Source organism: Dasypus novemcinctus, chromosome 17 (assembly GCF_030445035.2).
Source record: "Dasypus novemcinctus isolate mDasNov1 chromosome 17, mDasNov1.1.hap2, whole genome shotgun sequence".
NCBI lineage: Eukaryota > Metazoa > Chordata > Mammalia > Cingulata > Dasypodidae > Dasypus > Dasypus novemcinctus.
Window position 1 is genome coordinate 17482775 of NC_080689.1, and position 16614 is coordinate 17499388.

The 16614-nt window shown below is 51.7% G+C and overlaps 1 protein-coding gene across 1 annotated transcript in view; it reads right to left on the reverse strand.

Annotated features, from left to right (window-relative positions):
• LOC101431607 (calpain-13-like) overlaps positions 1-16614 on the reverse strand; it is a 52948-nt gene that overhangs the window by 14107 nt on the left and 22227 nt on the right. Inside the window, exons 5-11 of the mRNA XM_058278206.2 lie at positions 12732-12906; positions 11760-11834; positions 7055-7140; positions 3701-3775; positions 2845-2972; positions 1018-1154; positions 719-909 (exon numbers count right to left, since the gene is read on the reverse strand). Coding sequence (XP_058134189.1) covers positions 719-909; positions 1018-1154; positions 2845-2972; positions 3701-3775; positions 7055-7140; positions 11760-11834; positions 12732-12906 — 867 coding nt within the window. The remainder of the gene's footprint in view (positions 1-718; positions 910-1017; positions 1155-2844; positions 2973-3700; positions 3776-7054; positions 7141-11759; positions 11835-12731; positions 12907-16614) is intronic.

The following is a 16614-nucleotide window of genomic DNA, read 5'->3' on the forward strand; positions in this document are numbered from 1 at the left end:
GGCCTGGCCCTTCCCACAGCCTGCTGTGGCCCCCAAGGAGCCTGTCTCTCAACTGGCAGGAACCCAACAAGGCAGCCACCCGGCTGGACACCCTGTGGTAGCTGCCTGCATGGCTGTCACTGGGCTCTAATTTCGCTGAGAATTCCTCGGCGGCCCCCTCCTCAGTTACTCCTTAAGAATCAAAGCCCCCAGTGCCTGAGAGCAGGTGTGGGGCGAGAAGAGGTGGGGTGTGATGGGAGAGCCTCTAATTGGCCAAGTGTGGGTCGCAAGTCTACATCTTTACACCCTAGGGTTAGGGAATGGAACGTGTGGGCTCTCTGGCTACCTCTCACCAAAGAACCCCTCAAATGGGAATGGTGTTGAGGTGCCAGGTGGTGATGAAAATGAAAATTGTCCACTGCTGTGTCCTTAGGAGATGTTTGATAGCCTTGGCAGTTTTGAAGTGCCTTAAGAGTATTAAGCAAAATCTTAGCGGTTTCTTTTCCATTGATTTCAGGAAACTGAGGAGTAGCAATATGCTCGGGGGGAGCAGAACCCACAGGGCTCGCCTTCCTCCCCAGCCAGAATTTTGCTTTTCTTAGAACCATGAGCACCACCGAAGACAAGTGCCTCAGCCCTGCCAAGAGCCCTGGACGTGGGGCCAGAGGTGCTGGGGTGGGTCCCTCCCCCACCTCCTCCACCTCCCCCACCTCCCCCACCTCCTCCACCTCCTCCCTACATCTGGGGCAGGTCCTTCTTGCTCTCTGAGCTCGACAGGTACAAAAGTGGGGATGGCAGTGTTGTCAAGGCAGTGACGCCTGCGAGTGTGCTGGTGCCTGTGAAGTGCTCAGGGCTGGAAGCCTCCTCATGAGAGCTGACCACAGCCACTGCCAGGACCCTCCCACAGAGCAGGCTACACAGCAGCCCTGCCTGTGCAGAGGGGAGCTGGAGCCCTGGCTGTGGATCTCGCTGGCTGTCCGCCTGGCCCCAGGTGGCCACAGACATCACCACAGGGTGAGCCACAGCAGGAGCCGTTACCTCGAGGTGGAAGGTCAGTGGAAGCTCCTCCTCTTCTACCCTCAGACTCTGTGGCCTCATGGTGACAGACACAACAGCATTGATGCCTTCCGTGCCCTCTGGCACTGAGAAGTGCGGATGGTCCCTCCAAGGGCCTTCTGCAGAGAGAGAGCAGCTCCTAGAGCTCGGCAGCCCTGACTCCTCCGGGGGCCGTGTCCAGGTCAGAGAGCCCGTGGGTGGTGGACGACACTCCAGCTCGGACACCTGAGGCCTGGGTTCCATTCCCACATTCACGAGTGGTGGTCTTAGCCTCTAGTTCTAAGCCTCAGTCAAATCAGGGAGGGAAGCATGTTCTCCTTTTGGTGAAACTGTTTCTTAAACTGCGGAGTCAAGGGCTATTTTTATAACAAGTGACCTTCAGGGTCACCCTGTTAGTAAGAGCTTATGCCTTAGCAGTAGCCCTCAGAGCCTCGAAATGAACGTCCACCTCCCAAGCACCAAGAGAGATGGAGGAAACTAGGCAGAGATGCCAATTCATAGCTCTTCTACCCAAGCATGATGCTGAGGCTGAGCAAGCCAAGAACTGATGTGGAAACCAAACACACAAAAGAGTGAAGACAAGTCAAGCTAGGGGTGAATGCACACAAACCAAACATTCAGGTCGCCACTGGGAAGCTCTGAGGGGCAAGGGGTGACACAGAGGACCACCCTGGCCAAGGGACTTTTGTGGAATTGACTAAGAGGATGCATTAAAGTACACTTAGCAGTGCACAGCAGTGCTCACTGCTGGTTCTTCTTCCTGGCCTTTGTGAGGAATTACTAAGAATGGCACGGTGTAGAATTTGGTAAGTTCACTTATGTGCATCGTATCCAGGGAAGAGGGCTTGGGCTCACAGTCAGACAAGTGGAAATTAGGTAGGTGACCAGCAAAGCTCCTGCCCACAAGAATGTGGCAGGTCCTCAGAGCCTGCCATAGCAGACAGGACATGGCAAGAAGGTCATGCTCTGAGATATGGAGTCCTTTGAGCAGGTGGGTGCCCTGGAGGGTGCATGCAAATGTCTAGGGATAAATACACACACACACACACAAACACATACAACACACTGGCCCACACTCAGCCTCTATTTTCGGGGTGTTTGTAAACACACCAGAGTCATCTTCATAGGGAGCTGCTCCATTGGTCAATGTCACAAGTGTGTAAAGGGCAGGGGGCATATAGGACTCTCCCAAGGTCAAAATCAACATGACTCATCATGGGGAGTCCAAAGACAGGCTGTGAAGCATGCGTGCCTTGGGGTCACAGTATGCTGCTGCAGGTCCCTCCCACCAGGACAGAGTGGGGACATTTTCCCTGTTGCTTGGACGGGCTCTGTGGTCTCAGGGAGCTGACGGGGCCATGGATTCCAGTGCTCACAGTTTGGAAGGCCAAGGAGAGAGAGACTAGCAAGATCCCAGAGGCCCCGGGCTGTACATGCAAAGACAAGGGCTTAGGTTTGATTTTTCCAATGCTCACCCTACAGGTCCATGACCGTCCTGGACACACCTGAAGGCAGGTGAACCTGCTCTACTTCTGGGAAGTGGCTGGAGTTTAATAGCAGGACAATGGTGGACTATGAAGATTCAGGAGAGACACATTTGAGATTCTCCTACCTCCCCGCCCCCTTTCTTCCCAGCAATATTATCCTTGGAGTAGTAGTAGCTGCCCCTTTCAGCTGACAATTCCCTTCCTTTCATCTTTAGGCTAATAGTCCAGAATCATGAAGCCAGTGGGAACTAAAGCGGTGGCAGGACTCAGGCTGGCAGAATAACTCCCAGGTCACTCCCACCTGCAGTGTTTCCCGGAATACCTTGGTTCTTAAACATCGTCAGTTGAGACCAGCTTTCATGGAATGTATTTCCGTGTTGCAGGCTGATTGGGATTTGGTTACATATATATAGACGGGAGAAATTCTCTCGGAAATCTTGACATGACATCCTTTTAAAAACAAACACACATCACTAAATGACCTTTAGTTTCGCTTGGGGTGAGGGTGAGGTGAGTTGCCTTCCATTACTTGTCTTTCAACTAAAGTATTCATTGACTCCTCATTGTCCTACCTGACCACCAAAGCCTCATTCTGGATCATTCACCATTAAGTGCCCTTTTACTTCCTCATGCCCCCTCCAGTGGCTGGGAGACAAGAACAGAATCAAATCCTGGGTTCTGCACTTCCCCTGGTGAGGACTTTATCATCAACCACCGTCTCCCTCGGACCCACTGATGAAATTGGCAGCCCTCGCATGGCCAGCAGGATAACCACCCATCTCTCTCTGCTGTGGGTCCTACATGCTGGGAAAATCACCTTCCCCTAGTCCTTTTGCCAGGGTCCCAACCAGACAGTATCAAAGATACAGGTAGGAAAACCATGCAGCCTAGTGTCCGGGAAGCTGTCAATTTCAAAGCTTTGGTCCCAATGTTCCCTTTTACAATTAACCTGCCCTGGAAATTCCATTATTTCAGAACTGAAATACTTTTCACATGGAGAGGAACAAAAAAATAACTTCCCATTCAAAATTTTCTGTTTTTGTAGACGAAATAGTCTCCTTTCAAACAGTTTTCTGTGAAGCCAATCGGCATCCTCATAAAAGGTTAGGGAATGGGGTAGAGATTGTGGGTCTGGGAAATAAAGATTTAAATCATAATTTTAAAAAAGGAATCAATACCAAAATTCACCATATTCCTTGTTCTCATAGAGCTGGCTTCTTCGTGGGTCATGGGTTTCCTGCCACTCCTGAGACCTGAGCATGGAGAGACAGACCATAAGGTGAGGTTGTCCAGATCCTTCCATCTTCTCCACCTGAGCCCACTTTTGCACAGTCCCTATTAGCAACTGAAGTGCAAGTGGAGAGTGTCACTCCACCTAGGGGCAGGATTCTATCCTTCCATATAAGCTGATGAATTCCAACCTCCATCCCCAGCCCAACACTCTTTCCTGAGCTCTAGTCCTTTCCACCAGGATCCCAGAGTGACCTCAGAATCAACCTCTTCCTCCTCCTCCTGCCCAAGTGAGAACAGGAGGAGTCCATGTGACTGCTCGCTCTCCCTCCTGCACCTCCCACCTCCCAACCATCACCAATTATTGATCCTTCCTCACAAACTCCTTTAAAAGCCATTCCATATTTCCATCCCTACTGCTCTTTCCCTGGTTGAGACCACCCCTTTGTACTTCCAGCCAGCCTCCTTGACCTAGTCTTGTCTACTTGCCTGTCCTTTCTCCACATTGACTTCAAAATGATCTTTCTCAAATGAAAATCTGATTATTTCATCCCTTGGCCCACAACACATTCATGGTGCCCTTTTGCTCCCAGGATGAAGTTCAGACTCCCTCAGTTTCTCATTTGCCCACACTCCTGCCCTTCAATGCTCTACTCTGGCAACCATGACTCTTTCATTTCTTTAAAAACACCGACATTACCCACTCAGCCTTCACTGTAATGCGCCTCCCCTGGAACACCTCCCCCTCTAGGTCCTGTAACCTGTGAACTCCTACTCATCTTTCCTTCTAAAAATCACTACCCCTGGGAAGCCTTCTTGTGCCGCTACCACCCAACCCTCTGCCTGAGTAGGAGCTCCTATTTGAGCCCCTACAGTGCCCTGTACCACCCCTGCCTCAGCACTTACCACTGGGTTACAATGGCTTATTTATTTGTTGATATCCCTCCCTGGACTCCAAGTTCCAGGAGATCAATGAGCCTTGACACCAGTACATCCTCTGGTATTTAGTACAATGCCTTGGCACATAGGAGACATGCAATAATTGTTTGCTCAATTAATTAGTTGCTGTATCTGCAGGATCTACCACTGTGTTTCAAACAGTAGAGTCTCAATCCATATATTTGTTGAATAAACCAATGTCTGGATAAATTATTTTCTACAGCCCTTATATAGATAATCCCAAACCCCTCCCCACCCACTACCCCCTGACTTGCCCTCGAGCCTGGGAGTGACTGGGTAGGTTGAACACCATTTAGCTCAAACCTTTTAGGACACAGTTTCTTCACTCCTGGAAGGAGCAGATGATCTGGAGAGATCCGGATGCTTGGGGCAAAATCTCTGAGAATTCTAGCCCTTTCAGGGGAGAATTCTTTCCCTTCAAGTTACTGTGGTCACCTGGAGATGGTCACTGGCCAAAGCCCCATAACTGAGGGGTGTTAATAGGGAGTACCCTGTGCTGAGTGTTTAAAATCGAGTGAAAGCAGAGCCTGAAAGTGGGAGACCAGACTGGCAAGAGGTCTGGAGCTGGCGCTGCCTGTGAAATGGTCAGAAGTCAGCCCTGCTCAGCAGTGGGGGCCGGGCTGGCTGTGGGAGTGGCTCTAATGTGGGGCTGTCAGGTGGAAGAAGGTAGGACCATCCAGGCTAGAAAAAGCCCATGGGTGTGGTGAGAGGAACCCTAAGAAGGCTTTAGGTAGGTGCTCTCAGCAGTGGGTTCAGCCTTCTCTGGCAAGGAGACCACCCCACCCCCAGGGGCTGTATGCCCCTCTCTTAGGGGTAGAGAGAGGGTTTCCCCTGGCAGGAGGGTGAACAGTCTACCTGGAGAGTAAGTGCAATAAAATGGAATTCAATCTCCACCTTTACTAGCTGGGTCACCTTGGATGAGTACCCTAATTATGCTAAGCCTCAATGGGCCAAACTATGACACAGGGGTAGTGATTCCTGCCTCAGAAGATAAGAGGATTAAATAAGATGCTAGGTTATGTACCTAGACCGAGGTAGCCATTAAAACTTAAGTCCCCTTCCCACCATAATTTGTGGGCCTTTCTCAAAGTGGCCCATCTGTTAGATTTGGTTGGTTGTTGATAGAAGCATCTGGGCAATCCTGACACTTGGTACCTTATATGTTCTCTGCTGTGAATACTCTTTTGCCCTGGGAAACCATGAAGTAGAAACTCCTCCCTCCTCCGTCTTCCCTCCCTTTCCTAACATGCCCCAATCACGCATTCATCTCACGCTTGCCAAGTGCCCACTTGTGCACACACACACCAGCGGCAGGGGCTCCCCGAGGGTCAGAAGCTGTCCCCCAACAGCCCAGCTGGGCATTGGCAGGTCCTGTCTGCGCTTGCCTGGCAGAGCTCACCCTCCTCACTGTAGGATTCTCCCTGCTGCTCGGTCCTGTCCTCCTGTCTGTCTGAATGCACTGCATTTCTTTCCATCATATCCCTCCCCACCCCCACCCCTGTCCCCGGGCACTGCTGGGGCAGCTGTCACTTTCCACCCATCCACACAGGCCCTCTGAGGACTGTGCTGGCAATGGGACCTGCTGGATGCTGGGATTAGCAGTAGCAGTCGCTGCCTCTCCATCCCTCTCAGGGCTGCCATCTCCAGGCCATTCACCCTGGGCAAGAGGCGGGAACCAGGGTCTGTTCTCTGTCTACCTGGCAGCTAGAAAATGCCCTCCCAGCTCCCTGGGGATAGCAGGCCTCTGTGACATGCCTCCAGGGTCTTCTGAGATGCCCGGAGCCCCTTGTTCCTGAAGGGAGCAGGGCCCTGTCCAGGGAACAGGTGCAGGGGGAGCCCCGACGGCAGAGGAGCAAGGCTAAAGGTCGTCCAGATGATGGCCCAGGGCCCTGGAATGGGGCCTTTTCCAGCCTGGTGCCACGTGCTCAGGGCAGGGGCCATGGAGGCCCTTTGTGGGAGGAGGCTCCTTCCCTGCCCCCTCTCTGCCAGGGGGTCCTCCCCATCGGCTCCTGCCCTGCTTCTCCCCTTTCACTCTTTCTGGGTTCCTGGGGTCACAGCTCTAGACTGTGACCTTCTGAAGGGCAGACACTGCCCCTGTCACCTGCGTGGGCCCCTCAGTGCCTGGCTCAGTGCACTTAGTAGAGTGTACACAGCAGGTGTCTAAAAGAGACTTGGCGCATGGCATTGTGTGAGGGTGAGAGGGACCTCCAGCCCCTCAGGCAGGCCCTGGCCCAGCCCACAGTGAGATCCCCAGCAGGCAGGGTGGCCCTGGGGGGTTTGGGGGTCCCCTGAACCCAGGGCCCTCCCGTGGAGGATGGAGGAGACATTTTCAGATGCCATACCCGTCACTCCAGCGCCCTCTCCATTCTGTTTTCCCCCCGGGGTTCCACAGGCGGATAATGTCTTCCCAGCCCCTCCTGTACTGGATCTGGAAGAACAAAAAAAAGGAAACTGTCAGTGCTCCCAGCAAAAGTCAGCAGAAAGGAAGGATATGAATTAGGGCGTTTTTGACCTCCAAGGACAAATTTAACTTCTGACCTTATTTGGCTGCAGCCAAAAAAACCCAAAAAAACAAAAAAAATCAATGACTCTGCAGCATGTGCAGACTTGAAATGAGAAGAGGGGAAAACGGCCTCTCATTCTGCTCAGCTTCTCACAGGGCAGGTGCAACTTTATTGTTCAGGACCCCTGGCCTCCTAGGACCCAGGTGAGATTTAATAGCAGATAAATGGCGGGGTGCTGCGGGGGTGCAGGTCAGAGCTCTTTATGGGTCCCCAGCCTCCCCCAGGCCCTGTCACAGGCGGCATCTCCCTTCCACAGACATCGCCTGTTTCCCTCTAGCCACGCGTGGGGGGCTGTGCTGCAGTCCCGACCACTGTCCTGATCAGGAGGCGGACGAGGCTGATTTGAGCTAGATCCGCACTGGAGTCCAGATACCTGAGGCTAGATCCGCATAAGGAGTGTAGATATACGAGGCTAGCCCTCGCTGGAGTGTCCTGGCTCTGCACCAGGCCCAGGATTTAGCAGGGACGCCCTGACCCCGGGGCGTTCCTTCCCTCCCTGGGAGCTCTTCCTCACTCAGTCCCTGCTACAGGGGTGGCACGTTGGCTCCTTCTGAGCCTTGGGTGGGCCAGAGGGCAGGACTGTTAGAAGGTCAGAGTGAACAACAACCCCTCCAGCCTGTGTTCCCGGAACTAGGAGCCCTCAGCCTGTGAGAGGAATGCAAGTCTGGTGGAGGGAGTCGTTGTGATACTGATCAGGGCTGACACTGTCTGCGTAGATGTAGATGGAGGCCTGGAGAGGGAGGGAAGAGCTGACCTTGTCTGATGACTCATCAGAAAGCCCTGAAGGGAGCTCACCCCACAGAGAAGAACCCTATGGGGCAGGGCTCAGAGCCAGGCACTGGCTCAGTGCTTTATGTTAGTAACAGGATTCAATCCTCTGAGGTAGATCTTTACATAATCCTTGCTTTGCTGAGCAGAATACTAAGCATGAGAAAACTCAGAATACTAAGCATGAGAAAACTGAGCATTAGAGAGGTTAAGCAACTTTCCCAAAGCCACACAGCAAGTGTCAGAGGCAGACGTCTGAGCCGGGACGCTGTCAGCTGGCAAAGTGCATGCTCTTAATTTTGGAACTGGGCACAGATAAAGGGTCGCGGTGCTCTGAGGCCCAGCCCATCCTAGGGTGAGGCCATGACCTTGGCCTTGAATATAACCCAACAGGCACTGCCGTATGGGGTGGCGCACACGAGGCTGAAGAGGTGGGCTTGCTGCAGTTCTGTCCCTGCTTTCCTCGTCCGCGGCTCTGTGGCAGCGCTGCGGTGGGAGGTGTTCCGGCTTTCAGCGCTGCCTGGAGGCTCCCACAGACCCGGATTTCCCAGGCTCCTCCCCACCCCAGCTCACGCCAGGCCTTGCCTGCAGGTGCTCATGACGGCGACAGCTGATGGAGCACACGCGAGCAGGGATGTAAGCCCGTGTGGTGAGCTCGCCCATGCCATGCAGGGATGCCCCCTGTTTAGGGGTGCCTCACACGCAAGGAGTGTACTCTGCAAGGAGAGGCACCCCATGTGAAAAGCACAGCCTGTCCCGGAGTGGCACCACACACACAGAGAGCTGATGCAACAAGATGATGCAACTAAAAGAGACACAGGTTCCTGGTGTGGCCTGCGCCTGACAAGAATGCAAGCGGACACAGAAGAACACACTGGGAATGAACACAAGAGAGCAGACAAAGCGGGGGGGGGGGGGGGGGGTGGTGAAGGAGAGAAATAAATAAAATAAGTCTTTTTTTTTAAAAAAAGGAATGGGCTCCCGGTGGCCCAAGAGCTTATGAGCCACCCCAGAGCCTAAGGGCTGGTCAGGGGCTCCTTTGGGCATGGGGAGAAGAGCAGCCATGAGTCAAAGGGGCAGAGAACAAGGCCAAGTGAGGCATGTGAGAAACACTCACCCCGGGGGGCACTGCCAGCAGAGCTAGGTGCATAACAAAAAATGCCAATTGCATTTCTCTTCCTGTCTATGTCCTGTCTGGAGGGAGGAGGAACAGGCTAAAAACACATGCATTTATGGGCTGCTTTAATAGTAGCACTTGTGGTTCAGCATTTTAACCTCTTCTCTCTGGCAGAAGAGTCCTCCCCCAAGTTTGGCTCTTCACCCTTCATATGACTGTGCCGTGTGTCCCATTGGTAATCACACGAGTTACATTCAAGGCCAACGTTGCAGCCACTTCCAAGAATGGGCTGGGCCCTTTATCTACTCCCAATTCCACAATTAAGAGCATGTTCTTTGTTGACTGACAGTGGCTGGGCTCAGAATTTTGCTTCCGCTCTTTGCTCTGTGACCTTGAGAAAATTACTTCACTTTCCCTATTTCAGTTCCCAAGCTTCTCAAGCTGAGAGGGGTTACCTGAGAGGCCAAGGTCCCACCATATCCTCAGTCGGCTGACTCACGTGTCTCATTCCCCTGCCTACGACAGTGATCAAGACTAGGGTCAGCTCTCTCAGAAAGGCTACCACTGAGCAAGAGGCGGCCCAGGTGATCAGCCCCAGAACAGAGTTCCTTCAGATGTATTTCCTCGAATGCTAGCTCTATATGCCATTACCTCTGAGTCCTAGAAAAATGCTTCCATGGCCAATGCTACAGTGCTAGATTCAAGCCAGGTTGTACATGTATCTTTAATATAGACCTCCTCAGGCCTTTAAAATGATAAATGTACATTGTGACTCTCCCACAAGAGCATTTCCCAAAAACATCTGGAAACACCAGTTGTGTAGTGGATCTTACTCTTTAGACACTTGTCTTGCTCCCCTCCTGGCCTGGCTGACATGCCCTGTCCAGAGCACCCCAGGGATCCTGTCCTCATGTTACAAAGTCAACTTAATGTATGTGCTGGGGCACACACGTTTGGGCTTCAGAGTGGAATCATCAGAAGCTCAAACCAGAGTGGAGCCAAGGCCATGATGCCTGAGGTCCCCACTGGCTTTCTGGGCCTCCATGTGCACTAATCCCTTCTCCCTGTGTTCACAGGAGAAACAAAGGCCATCGAACCCTCCACATACCAGAAGGAATTGTTCAGGCCTGGCAGATCCACAGCGCAGGTCCCTCGGCTCCCTCATTCCATGCGTAGCACAGTAATTGCTAACTGAGCAGAGCTCTCTTTCCCCCCAAATCCACATGCAATGCCCCCAGAGTCTTGTCAACACAGCAATCCTGCAGCCTTGCCTGATCAGAGTGGGCACATAAGAGGTGTGTCCACATCTAGGTCAGGAGAGCTGTGAGGAGCATCCTGTCCAGACATGGCCACACTGCTGGTTTGCCTTACAGAGCCTGGCAGGAGACAGGAGACATTGTCCCCACTTTGTGGATTGGGACACTCACTCAAAACACAAAATGATGGTGCAATTGGCCTTGGGTCAAGGGACAGGGGGGATGGCTTGTAGAGAGAGGACAAGTATGAGTCAGCGAGAGAGAACACATGCCAGAAATGGAGCCTGACAGTCCAATCCTTGGCCCAGAAATACCCGTGAAACTAGTACCCTGGAGTGTGGAACCTGCTCTCAGCGCTTAGAAGGTGTTATTAGGCCTCAAGCGTTGTGGGAAAGTGGAGACGGAGCATTTGCAGGAAATCATCCCAGGACCGGGAAGTGCTGTCACGGCACAGCTACACGAGAAGCAGATGGGAGCTGAGGAGACGTGTGTCCAGGCCCAGCCAAGGCACTGAGCTGCTGTGTACCCCGAGGAAGACCCTTCCTCTCCAGGCCCCCCTTCTTCACCTGTGAATGGAGAAGCGAGGACTCTAGCAGCGCTTCCCACACCAAATAGACGGCATGCAGTAATTACCTGCCTTTCTGTCCTCCACAAGTCAGTTTTTGCATCAAGGGGGCTGATTGCCATCTGTGCTCCAGTAGCTGTCCTCCCCCTCTCCCAGGGACTAGCGTTCCAGTGGGCACATGGGGGCCCCACTCGGCAGTGTATTTCCAGCCTCCCTTGTGCCTCGGTGGCCCTGTGACTACATCCTGACTCCTGGGATGTAGAGGACGTGATCTGACCTTCTCGGGGATGCACAGTGCTCTCCTGGCTTCTTCCCTTCCCCTGCTGGGACATGAGGGCTCCTAGAGCAGCTGTCGTAGGAAAGCCCCAGGTGGAGGATGGCAGGGCCACCAGCAGCCCTGCATCACCTGCCGACATGCGCGGGAAATGAACTTTATCTGGGGAAGCCTCTAAACCTTGGAGTGTCACAGTTATAGGGGTTTAGTTTGTACCTTAAGAATAAATCCCCTTTCAGGGCGAAACTTCACCCAGGGTCAAAGGCTGCTCACTTTGTCCTCCTTTTGGTGTAATCCCTCAGTCAGGTTGACTCTTTCCATCCTATCTAGCAAGCTCTCTGGTGGGTGCCTGGGGGAGGAGGATACAGACCCCAAGGTGGGGGACAGGTGACAATGCTCGCTTCGGCTTTGTAAGCTTCTGGAAGCATTTGATTCGGTCCCACTTAGTGGTCAAGAATACCGGGTCAGACCACAGGAGAGACGGCCAGATGGGGGGACCTTACCTGCTCAGCTCCAGTCACTGTGTAGGCATGACCAGCTACCAGTCCATTCTCCAGCACCTGGTCCCTGTCTGTTGGCTTCAAAGGAGAAAAGCAGACCAAGCATTGAACTTCAGCATGTTCTTCAGGGACAGGGAATAATATGTTTCATTTAGCAGCTGATGGGGGCCTGGATGAAACTGGTCCCACTGGCTCACTTTGGAAAGGCCCACATCCCTGGAACTCTTTTCTATAGAGCCAGAGCTTGGTGGCCAACTGGAGGTTGAGGCCAGGTATGTCACACCTGAGGAAACCCCCATTACTGGTTGATCCCCACAGAGTCCTGGAGCTCTGGGCTGCTTGCTCCTAATCACTTATCACTGAGGCACAGCACGAGGAGTGTCTATGAGTCTTTGGCAGGAGCCACCAAGGCCTCCCCCTCCCACCCCGTGCTATGAGAAATTGGGGTTTAAAGTGCACCTTAGTTTCCCAGTGCATTTTACAGTGTGGAGGTGGGACTCAAAGCCCATGTATTTAACGAGGGAAGGAAATGTTCCTGTGGGTAGGGAGCCAGACTCAAATAATTTAGAGGATCACCCAAGTTTCCTGAAATGTAACACTGCTGTCCCTTGGGTGCTGCCATTAGAGCCAGTGAGAATCAGAGGACCTGGGGGCTCATTGTTAACTTAAAGCAAGTGCAGGGGGTGACCTGCAGTGGGAGCCGCAGCTGCCTTCTCCAGTTGGAAGGTAAAGGCCCCGGTCACACTGGAGCAGATGGTGACATCTGGACCCCTGCTCTGCCTCTCACTGTGAGGTCCAGGCATTTCACTCTGTCTCTCTGAGCCGGGTTCTCTTCTGACTGCCCAGTCTTGGCCTCTCTGCCTTTAGCCTCACTTGCTGGATGGGCCGCTGACCTAGCCCACCTGGGTGAGGAGTGGTTCTCACCAGTGCCAGGCCATTCCTCGCCTTCTCCTGGGCAGGGGGCTTGGCACTCACCCCCCGTGGAGTGGTACAGGCCATCAGGGAGCCTGCACTGGCCGCCATCTTCACCACCATCACCAGGTTGGAAGGATATGTGTTCTCGTCCATGTGGGTGACCACGCCTCCCGTGAGGTCCACCAGAGCATCAGGGAGGTAGCCCAAGTGCAGGTGGGAGTAGGATCCATGCAGCCTGTGAGAGGAAAGTTGGATTAGCCCTCAGGGTGCTTTTAGGGACTCTTCTGGAAGGATGAGTCTTAAGCTTCTTCATATTTCCCAGGTGGAGGATGGCCTGACCACTGATGTGGTTGGAGATTCTGACAAGATATTGCCAGTCTGGGGAGCTGATGCTGTCTCACCCACTCTCCTGCCCTGTCTCCAGGCCTGAACAGCCCCCTGTGTAGCAGTGGCAGTGGGAGTGCTGGGTAGTGGCTACGTGCAGAGGCTGGGGTGGAATCCCAACCTTACCATGTGGCTGCTTGATCTTGCATGGCTTACTTCACCTCTCGGAGTTGTGACTGGCCCATGCAAGCGCCTGATGATTACTAGACATTATTATGATGGTTTTATAATTGCTTCTCAGTCTAACAATAGTTTAAATACTGTATCCCAGGTCCTGAATGTTCAAAGATAAGCAAGACCCTATTTGGCCTCCAAGTGCCAGGCTGAGGCCTCACCAGTCTGAGGCTCTCACTCTGTTCAAAGCTTGCTCCAGGATTTAGATCCTGGTCAATGCCCCGAATTCATCCTCTCACCCCCAAATCACTGGGGAGCTATGTGGATGTTACAGAAGGTAACTTAGATAAAGAAGAGTCTTACCTAAGGACACCCCAAATGCAAACCACTTAAAACCCTCACTCCTGTTCTCCAAAGCACCCTCTTGCCCACCTCCCCTAGAATTTCTTCCTCTGCGCTCATTCTGAGAAATGCCTGACCTTCCTACCCGACTTCCCCTTCCTCTGATGCTCCCCTTGTCACCTACTAGGATTTTGCTGTGGGATATTGGCATACATTGTTTAATAAATGTGTTTATGTTATACTTCATTTAATGTGCATTTCTTGCTGTATGTTCTTTTTGTTATTGACTTATTACTGGCATTTTATTTTATATTTATAAATATTTGTTTTAGACTATGGTAATGATATTAGACAAAAAGCAAATTTGAGGATTTTCTTATTTGAGTTCAAAATGGTTTGCAAAGCAGCAGAGATAACTCACAATATCAACAACACATTTGGTCCAGGAACTGCTAACAAACGTATAGTGCAATGGTGGTTCAAGAAGTTTTGCAAAGGAGACAAGAGCCTTGAAGATGAGGAGAGTAATGGCCAGACATCAGAAGTTGACTACAACCAATTGAGAGCAATCATAGAAGCTGATCCTCTTATAATGAGAAGTTGCCAAAGAACTCACCATCAACCATTCTAAGGTTGTTCAGTATTTGAAGCCAATTGGAAAGGTGAAAAAGCTTGATAAGTGGGAACTTCATGAGCTGACCAAAAATTAATAAAATTGTTTTGAAGTGTCATCTTCTCTTATTTTACACAACCATGAACCATTTCTCGATTAGATTGTGACGGCAACAAAAAGCGGACTTTACATGACAAACTGGCGATGACCAGCTCACTAGTTGGACTGCGAAGACGCTCCAAAGCACTTCCAAAAGCCAAACTTGTACCAAAAAAAGGTCATGGTCATTGTTTGGTGGTCTGTTTCTGGTCTAATCCACTACAGCTTTCTGAATCCTGATGAAACCATTACATCTGAGAACTATGCTCAGCAAATCGATGGGACGCACCAAAACCTGCAATGCCTGCAGCTGTCATTGGTTAACAGAAAGGGCCCAACTCTCCAGAACACCCACCACACATCACTCAACCAATGCTTCAAATTTGAATGAATTGGGCTACGAAGTTTTGCCTCAAACGCCATATTCACTTGACCTCTCGCCAACTGACTATCACTTCTTCAAGAACCTTGACAACTTTTTGCAGGGAAAACGCTTCTACCACCCGCAGGATGCTTAAAATGCTATCCAAGAGTTTGCTGAATCTCTAAACCCAGATTTTTATGCTAAAGGAATAAACAAACTTACTTCTCATTAGTAAAAATGTGTTGATTATAATGGTTTCTATTTTGATTAATAAAGATGTGCTTGAGCCTAGTTATAATGATTTACAATTCATGTCTGAAATGGCAATTCCTTTTGCACCAACCTAATAAATTCACTTCCGCAGAGATGTATCAAGCAGCCCCTGTCAGCAGGACACAATCCCAGGCACTGATGCTCGGCTGGCTTAGAAAGTGTTTTGTTAAATAAAGCCAAGGGGCAATTCTACAGAAACCACCAGGTGACTGGTCTACCTCAGTGTGGATGTGGAGCTGGTTCTAAGGCTTGTCCTCCTGGGGCTCCCCGAGTCTGACTGAGGGTTGTGGCTGGCACTCGACCCTCATCCCTGGGTCCCTTCCTTAATCAACTGCAAAGCCCCCCTTTGAACATAATTATGCCCATGTGGACCTAAATACCCTACTCTTGATTTTCCACAAGCTCATGTTTCAGTTTCTCAGCCACTAAAGCAAAATCCATACGAGGGCACGACTTCAGCAAGGGAATATATTGCCTCATAGTGTTGAGGCAAAGTGAAGTCAAAATTGAGGTGTCAGCAAGGCGGTTCTTTCTCCCGAGGACAGTGGCATTAGGGACAGGCTGCTGCCAATCCTTGGTCCTCGGCTTTCTGTCCCATGGCAGTGCACATGGCAGCTTCTCCTTTCTCCTCCAGGTTTGTTGACCTCAGCTTCTGGCTGCTTCCGTGGCTTTTCTGTCCTTTCACCTGTTGGCATTGCATGCCTGGCTCTGAGAGCTGCTCACAGTGTTTGCCTCCCACGCAGCCCCTGTGTCCCTCCACATCACTTGGACAGAGCAGCAGCCCCAGGCAACCATGCATAGAGCCCTTGACCTCCACAGAGTGGACAGAATCGGTGGGGATCTGACCCACAGGTGACCAACAGTGCAACTAATAACTGTGGAATTTGAATCAGATGATGAGCAGAGGATTGGGCAGAGGCAGCGGAAGCTAAGGTGTACGTGGAGAGCAGCTGGAGGGTGAGGTGGCATCATGAGGGGAAGAGGAAGCCAGAGTTCTGAAGTGAGGGGACTCAGAGAGAGATGCAGTCAGGCCAGGCTACCTGGGGGCAGGGGCAAAGTCAATGGCCACACAGAAAAGCAGAGGACACCCCAGCCCCAGCAGGGATAGAAAAAAAAAGAAAAGAAAAAACACCTTCTCCAGCTTCCCTCTCCCTGAGGTCTGGCCTTCTTAGAATTCCCACTCTTGAATTTTGGTCTGATTCCATGTGCTCTTTCCTACGTGCACCTTTCCCCCCTTTCCACAGTATCATCATTACAAGGTGCTGTTTATGATTTTCTCCCCTTTCCATTTCCTAAATTTATCTATGTATTTATTCCCCGCTATCCCCACGCTCCTTCCCCTGCATCCACAGCCAACCACTTCAGGGTGTCTAAGGCGCCCCTTTCTGTTTGCACCTGTTCCTGTAAGATGCTCATGAAGCGCATGGAGTTTCCACCCACATAACCAACCTTGAGAATTAGTTTTCAGCATTTTTGCTCCCTTTGCTCAGCAACCTGCCCCTGAGGATGGTCCACACTCCCCGCGTCACTCTGTCTGTGGCTGCTGACGGCTGTGAGGTCTCTGCAGAGGGCACCCCTGATTCTTACTTGCCCACCCACGATGCACCCTCCATGCCCCAGCCCTGGAGCTGCAATGAGCATTTTCATACATGACCCTCAGGGCCGTGGCTGAGGACGTCTTTGGACTGACACCGAGAAGTGTCACTGCAAGGGGTGAGCCCTGTCCATAACTGCACTGGCTCTTCTCAGCCTGT